General features: G+C 47.2%; 1 protein-coding gene across 2 annotated transcripts in view; it reads left to right on the top strand.

The window, feature by feature from the left end:
* Prmt8 (protein arginine methyltransferase 8) overlaps positions 1 to 8,232 on the top strand; it is an 83,208-nt gene that overhangs the window by 71,357 nt on the left and 3,619 nt on the right. For both annotated transcript variants that reach the window (XM_031383532.1, XM_031383533.1), the window contains exon 8: positions 3,857 to 4,007. In XM_031383532.1, coding sequence (XP_031239392.1) covers positions 3,857 to 4,007 — 151 coding nt within the window. The remainder of the gene's footprint in view (positions 1 to 3,856; positions 4,008 to 8,232) is intronic.

Genomic DNA, 8,232 nt, shown 5'->3' with positions numbered 1-8,232 from the left:
TCTCTCTCTCTCTCTCTCTCTCTCTCTCTCTCTCTCTGCCGCAGCATCTCACTGAGCCTTCTGGGAAAACACTTGCCCTCCTTCACACACTTAATTGCTGTTTTCATAGCTATTAACACTGCCGAGTGTGACACTTTATTATAATTAAGACTCTGTTTTGACCAGACTTCTGCCTGGAGACATCTATTTGTGACATTATTGAGAGGTGGGGTAGCAGAGGCCAGGAGATCTTCTGAAGCTTATTCTCTGAGGATCCCTGTGCAAGCTGGGGTTGCCTGAGGCCAAGGCAGTGAATTTTCTTGAGGTCTCAAGGGTACAAATGTGAGACAAAGAACCCTTCCAGCAATAGCGCTAGGGCTCTGAGGCATCAGTGGGGATAACTGTGGCTGAGCTGTGGGACGGGTGCACCTGAGCCTTGGGTCTTTGTATCCCAAAGCCCTGCTTGGTCTGATCTAATTCCCACAGATGGGACCCATCTGCCTCTGCTGTTGTCTCTTTAATAAACAGCTTCATCTCCTTTTGCCTGGAAGCCTTTTGTTCCCTTAGAGGCCCCCATTAAGATGCAAATGTCTCCAGGACCCTTGGAACACTGTCAGCTAACACAAGACAAGACAGCTGACATTTGGTTGATGAATGGTCAGAGAGACTGTCTGGAGATGGGATTCCTGCTAGATGGTTTATGTGGTGTGTGTGTGTGTGCGCGCACGCGCGCGTGTGCATGTGTGTCCGTGTGTGTGTGTGTGTGTGTGTGTGTGTGTGTGTGTGTGTGTGTGGGTGTGTATGTGTGTGTAACCATGAACCCAAGCTTGTTGCTCACTACAGGAAAGGCTAATATCACCAGAATAGGTTATTAGGGCAAGGGAAAATATCCCAAACACTGTCAGGGTTATCTTACCTTGGGTTTGTGACTGACATAGGGAAACACGGGGCACTTGAGGTTAGTGGACTTGAGGACATAAATCACTAGTGGTCTTCTCTGATGTGTGGACTGCTGTTCACTGTGGTCACTGGCTGCTTTAGGTTCTGTAAACCTAACAGTAAAATTACTGATTAGAAAGTCACTGCCAGGTATGATGGGAGACACCTTAATTCCAGCATTTAGGAGGTGAAGACAAGGGATCAGGGTTCAAGGCCAGCTTCATCTACTTAGTGAGTTGGAACAGCATAGTGTGAGACCCTGTCTCCAAAACAAAAACCAAACCAAAGTGAATCTATGACTCCTGTTTGTTTGTTTTTTTTAATTCCTTTTTCCAGGGGAAGTTAATCCTGCAGCTAATTATAATATAGAAAGCATTGTTTCCCCCAAAGAATGGGAAAGAGGGCAAAGGGACTATTTTGCCAGAAGACCCTGGGGGATAGAGAAAAACATCTCGCCTGGAGGGCCAGAGACAGTCCGCTATAGTCAGACTAGATAGTGAAATGCAATTTTCGCACAACAGGGTGGCTTCATTCAGAGTGTCACTTATAGCGAAGCCAGTGTGAAACCAGTAACACGTTGATCGCTGTGTAGTTTCCCAAATTAATGGTTTTAGAATCAACTAGAGGGTGTGGAGGCAGAAGCTTCTACAGTTCTCCCTAAGTAATGCATGGGTATGGATTTATGTGTCTGTATGTGTATCTATGTGTGAGTACATTCATGTTCATGTGCACAGTGACACATAGAAATGTGCTAGGTGGAGAGATTTACAAGTCTGTCTGTGAGTCAGGGAGTCTCTGAAGGCTATAGAGCAGGAGTGACAGTACGAGTGAGTGATTGTGAAAGAAAGGCCAGGAAGGAAGGAAAAGCTCCGGGCAAGGAGAGGATGCTCTGGGAGGATGGTGAGCCTATGCCTGCTGATGTTCAATTATATACCAAGGACACACAAGACAATGAGGTATAGCTTCTGTCCCCAGGGGCATCCATTCTAATACCAGGGGTTGAGGATGGAGGTAACAAGGCCCCAGCATAAGAGGCAGAAGTCAAGCTGGGCTGATGGTTGAGGATCAAAAAAGAAAGATGCGGGTGGGGACCTTGAAAGGACCCAGAAGAGAAGGAGGCAGGAAGGCACCCAGTGTGGATGCACACCTTTAACCGCTGCTCAGTTCCCTGGAGGCAGTATCTTGAGTTCTGGAGCTATAGGGGACTTGCAGATGAGGTGTGGCTTAGAGGGACCAAGAGCTCTGAGAAAGTCTGTCAGACACCTCCTCTGAAGATGTTTCTTTCCCTTGAACAACCCCCGCCCCAACCCTCCTGCACTCCTAGGGCTGGGTCTCTGCTGAAGGGAGGGGGTGGGGATCAGACTTGAATGCAGACAGAACCCTGCAGCATTGAGATTCCCAGCAGGAGGGTGAAGAGGCTGATATGGTCAACATTACATGATGGAAACATTAGGCTGATGAGGGAGGGGCCGGATATCACGACAAGAGACCATTGATAAGCGACAAACGGAAAGATGGGAGCAGGTCGCACTTGGGAAAGGTTTAAGGGCCCACGTCAGCTGAAGTGGACATTCAATGTGCCCTGTGGGTGGAACTCAGGACAACAGATCTGGGATCTTTCCACCACTTCTAAAAATGCTTGCATATGGAAGGTACCATACAGTACACGCAGAGGCTCAGCATCACTGTGCTGTCAGTAAGATCAAGATGATGCTCATCATGATAGACAGGAAATTTTACGCCATCTACGGTGGCCCCTCCAACCCAAGGTTCACCCCTCTGGTACTTCTCACTTTCCATCTTTGCTTTAGAATCTATTCAGTTCATAGAAGGCTCCACCTGACCTCTTGTTGCCAACTCTAGAGAGTTTCACTTTCTAATGAAGGCGCATCTGCCCTCTTTCTAGTCAATCTGAGAGAGCGCTTCCCCTTCCCCTTCCTCTTCCCCTTCCCCAGTGGTAAAGAGGCCCTCTACCTAATGCCGTTTTGCCTCTTCATGGATCTTATTGCTTGGCCTCTGGAACAAGATGTCTGGCTATCTTCTCCATAATTCCTCAGAGAGTGGCTCTTGCTGCACACTGCAGCATGAGAGAAGCTCTTCTCTGAGTCTCACCAGCATCTGTCTTGATGCTTCTTAAACCCCTGGTAGGATTTCCTGTCTCAGGACAGCCAACGCACAGCAGGTCCGTCAGCATCCCTCTCACACAGAAGAACAGCACATGGGGAACCATCTCTCCATTACGCTTACTTCCCACACTACATCGATTTCCAGTCACTCTCCAGCTGAATTTGTGAGAATTATTAGTTCTTTGTGTTCTGCTTTCCCCAGTCCAAACTAGACTTCTCACCTTGTGTTTCCCCTTCTTATTTATTTTTTAAACCCACCCAGCCTTATTATAAATGGTCAGTGGAACTTCCTTCAGCCCGGTTATGCTTCACTCCTGAGGTAACACTTAGTGCATACACACACACACACACACACACACACAATGGTGGTGGCTGATGGATGAGTCTTCTGATTTATGGGAAACCTGGAGGACCCTGCTGTCTCCAGGTAATAAAGATGCTGACCATGGGGACCCCACACTTTGTGAATGACTGGAAGAAGGTAGCAATGCTCAGTTGGCCACCGGAAGCCACTCCGACTTGCTTTGGCTGACACCTTGCTTTGGTCTCCTAAATCACTCTTGTCTCCATCTTCAGCCCCTGTGGTCTCCTCCCTCACGTCTGCTTGGATGTGGATTCAGTTCCATTTGCACCATTCTCTCCTAGCATCGTCCACCTTAGAAAAGATGGAGGAGATAGTTGAAAGGGTGGTGGGTGCACCTGGAAGTCATCCCGAAATAGTAATTAATCAAGTTTCTCTAGGGGTTGAGGCTACCGGGCCCCGGCATGGCAGAGGTTGTAAACCTCCGGCTTCTTTCTCCTCTGGACTACAGGAAGTGGACATTTACACTGTGAAGACGGAAGAGCTGTCCTTCACGTCTGCCTTCTGCCTGCAGATACAGCGCAACGACTATGTCCATGCCCTCGTCACCTATTTTAATATTGAATTTACTAAGTGCCACAAGAAAATGGGTTTTTCTACAGGTGAGCTCTCTACTGGATTTCTAGAACTTTCACTCTGTGCTTCCTTGTTCCTGGTGTCTCTTCACAGTAACTAAGACCCATGATAACCTGTGGGTGATGAGCCAGTAGGGGTACTCTGGGAAAAGCTTTAGGTCTCTGAAGCTCGAGTCTTGACCCATGACTCTTAGTAAGGCTTCTCTGCCTATTGAACTTCTGTCTATCGGTGATTCCCTGGCTCTATGGTGGCAGGGTGATATTCTCATGGCCCCATGAAGAGGAGGTTTGGTTAAAGCTCAGCCCAGACTCAAAACTGTTGCCTCTGGTTTCTGAAAGAAGTTAAGTAAGAACTTGAAGTATCTAGTCCCAGGCTCAGTCTACTCTGTCAGTTGACTATCCAACCCCATTACCCTACTCAAGTGGAAAATCATGATAAGTCCAAGCAGGAGCTTATCCTCTGCCTTTGAAATATTATCAAGCCACAACCCCTCTTGTTTTTGCAAAACTCCATAAAGCTGGGCTCAGGAAAGATGCTTGTAGTCCTACAATCTCTGATTCCTGTGTCTTGTACAGTGACTATAGCCCCAGCATCCCTCATATCTAGGAAGGGATCACCCTAGATCATCATTTCAGGAACTCTGAGCATGGCCCAGTTATCTGTGCCTTGGCAAAGCCTCCAGGCGGCCATGATTCCTACTTGAGTTTGAGAAACACTGCTCTCCTGCAAGACCATCTTGAGCAAGACAGTTGAAAGTTCATCTGAGCCTGATTCCCCTCTGGTAGGCCACACCTGTCTCCTCAGCAATGCATGCCCTCTGTATTCACCAAGTCTTCATACCTCTTGTAAACTGTGATCCTGCTTGTTGAGAGCCAGAGGAAACAATGTGGTTAGTTTGTTTCTTGGTCCTCCTGGGAGGTTAGCACCAGTTTTGTGTCTAGTGTGTCAATGACTTCTTGACTAGACCGTATGGACTCTACAGTGGATTCTACTCAGACTCTTCACTCTCCCACTGGCAGAGTGATTTCTTTTGGTTTTTAAGATCACAAGTGCATACAAGTTGATCAATCCCAAGGTTCGCTTGAAGCACACTATCACAGTTGGACCGCCCACGCACGATTCACTTTTGGTTTATTTGTTTATTAATACAATGAGTACTCATGAACCCCCCCACCAAACTCAATAACTAGGATGGAGATGAATTATTAAATAGGATGGAACTAAATTATTAACTGCAATGCAAAGAGTAGCTAGAAATAAATTTATTATTATTTCTGTTGGAATGTAAGTGCCTGAGTTGTTGAGCAAACTTAATTAAAATATAAATATCAGCTAAAATGGATAATGAATAAATGATATATAGCTATATTTATAATTAATAAATGTAAATAAACTAATTCATACTCACAGAAGGACTTCCCTGCAAGCTTACCTCAGAAGTTACTGGCTTAGATGCTATCAGTATCTCTCCTCTTTTTTTAAATCTACATGTCCCACTTCTACCCATCCAACCAATAAGGCTTCTAGATGAACATTATCCTAAATTAAGGTATTTCTATGTCCTGGCTATGGTCTAAAGAGTTTTAACACAATCATGCATGTGCAAAACTAAGATATTGATTGTGGGAGTTTGTGGACTCGTTCCTCCCATCCCTGGCAGGCGCCCCTCACTGCTGATTCTCCACTGAGTTTTCCATGTTAGACTCAGTGCAGCCCGCTCTGGGGGACCCACTCAAAAAAGCAAATCTCATACTGTGTAGCTCAAAAAATGATGCCTGCTAATGGTTCTGGCTGCTTTACAGCACCAGGCAGAAGCTATCTCACACAGGCAGAAGCACCCAAGGCTCCAGGCTCTGCCAGCCAGGAACACAGCTGTCCCTGTCCCCTTGAACTCCTCTTACGTAGCTGTGGGAGGAGATCTGATGCTGCGATGCAGTCCAGGAAGGCTGTGGGGTGGGTGGAGGCAGTAGCCCTAAAAGAAGCTGACTTCAGACATTAGTTTTTCCAAGGTAGAATGATCAGCGCCAGAAATGACCTTGAGCTGGAGACTTTGTGGGTCTCAGGCAGCCTCTTCCAGATTTACCACCCTGTGGCACTGATTCATTTTCCAGGTCAAAGAAGCCTCAGTGCACAGTCTTTAATTTTAAAAATGTTCACCAGACAATGCATCTCAAAACGCACAGCTAGAACAATTATTATATCCTACAAAGAAATACTAATCACTTAGCCACTAGGAAGTGAAACAGGAAGCCCTAACATACAGGAGGACAATTGAGAGGCCACTCCCACTGGCTCTCATGGTTCCCTATTTTCTCTCCTCACCCAAGACCAGAGCTCCCAAAGCTCTGCCTGTACTACCCAGTTCTTAAGGTCTTCTAAGGGTCTAGGATCTTCAAGAAGGATGAGGGTGGGCATGCAAAGCTGTGATCACCTTGGGCATTGTTGGACAAATTCAGAGCTACACCTGGCATATAACTGACATCCAAAGACCTTTGCATGCACGCTTTGAGTGCTCCTACTTGCTGCACTGCAGATGGTATCAATCATATTCACCCCAAAAGGCAGCGTGAAAGTTCTCAGTAATCTACAAGCAGGGTGGCTGGGCTGGCACCCCAAATATTCCCAAGAGGAACTCATCCTCATAATGACTCAGAGCTGTGCCATCCTGGGTTATGAGTTGGGACTGGGGAGGGAGGAAAGCTCAACCACAGATAAAGAGAGCTGGAGACATCATTCACAGCCTCATCTTCATGGTGCAACATGAGTGCCACCGGGCACACTGCAGCATTCCGGATAGAACCGAGGGTCCTAGAGCACCAGAGTCAGGCTGTATGTGCCTTTGCAGGTCTCCCTCAGTTTATGGATGGATACTTGAGCACCAGTTCATGTAATAACACACCACCAGCTGCCATGGCTTAGCAGTTCCCTAATGTGGTTTTGTTATAACTAATAGGTTGTAAGTGGGATGTCCCTATGATTCAGCTTTCAATTAAAGATTCTTGGGCAAGCAAAAGGGAGATCTAGGGATGACTGTGCTGCATGAACAGACAGGACCATGTCCTCAGGCACAGAGGGATATCTGGTCACTCTTCGCTATCTCAAATGTCATGTCCTAAGTCTACAAACGATGGAGACGGGATGGTCTGCTCTATGCATTCCACACTCCGAGTCTTTACCGTACTAACACAGGAGCATAGGGAGGAGGCTTGCTTATGGGTTGCCGAGAGGGCTTCCAGCACACCAGCTGACTCCTGGTGGCACAGAAGTTTCAGGGTCAGAGTACAAGCCTGTGGCAAGGAAGACTCTAGGACCAGGCCCTTTTGTCCCTCCTACAATATCTACCCAGAAAAATGCAAAAGAAGATAGCCACTTTAGCTATGGTGGCAGATATTATGTCTTGCCATATCTGTCCGCTGTGTGTCCCACCTTCCCTGAATTACTGAATTAAAAATACAAAGTGGCCCTAGGAGATCTAGGGATGACTGTGCTGTGTGAACAGACAGGAACCGTGTCCACAGGCATAGAAGGGATATATGGTCACTCTTCACTGTCTATCTTACCCATACAACACCTCAGGGGATAAATGTCACATCATACATCTACATATGATAGAGATAGGATGCAAGCCTTTAAATTCTTCTACTTCTATGGGACACAGTGGAAAACTCAGATGAGAAACCCTGAGACACATTGTAGCCACTGGCTCCACTATGGAAATGATATGTTTGGGGAGGTTCTTTATCTTTTGAAACAATGTTCCTTCCATGGAGGGATAGCATGCATGCTTTGGGCCACTCATGGCAGGCAGACTGGCCTCACTGGCCAGCAGATCGAAGCCGGGGAAGCTCCAAGGTCTCTTATTGAATGAGTGAGGAGGCAGTGTGACTCCCCTTCACTGAAGGTCTTTAGGAACAGAAGAGACACCTGCCTGAGTGGGCGGAGGTGGAGATGGGGGCGAGGATGCTGTCAGTCACACTCCCGGCATTCAGCACACACAGCCAGAACTTGTCTTTTGACAGTTTATTTAGAGGTAATTGGCAGCAGGCGTGCTGAGAACAGGTGGTCGCCAACAGCAGCACGCCTTCCAGGCTGGGTGCTAGGTGGGCTTGAGGCCCAAGCCTCTGCAAGGCACAAGCTGTGTGTGGTATCTCGTTCCTCCGCTCCCCCTGCAGATGCTCAGATTGCTTTTGTCCCGTGACCTTGAGTTCTCATTGATTTCCAAGTGCACACACTGAAGGCCACTCTAGCCTC

This window comes from Mastomys coucha, unplaced genomic scaffold, assembly GCF_008632895.1.
Source record: "Mastomys coucha isolate ucsf_1 unplaced genomic scaffold, UCSF_Mcou_1 pScaffold20, whole genome shotgun sequence".
Taxonomy (NCBI): domain Eukaryota; kingdom Metazoa; phylum Chordata; class Mammalia; order Rodentia; family Muridae; genus Mastomys; species Mastomys coucha.
The sequence above is the reverse complement of the archived record's forward strand: the minus strand, read 5'-3'. Positions and strand labels throughout refer to the sequence as shown.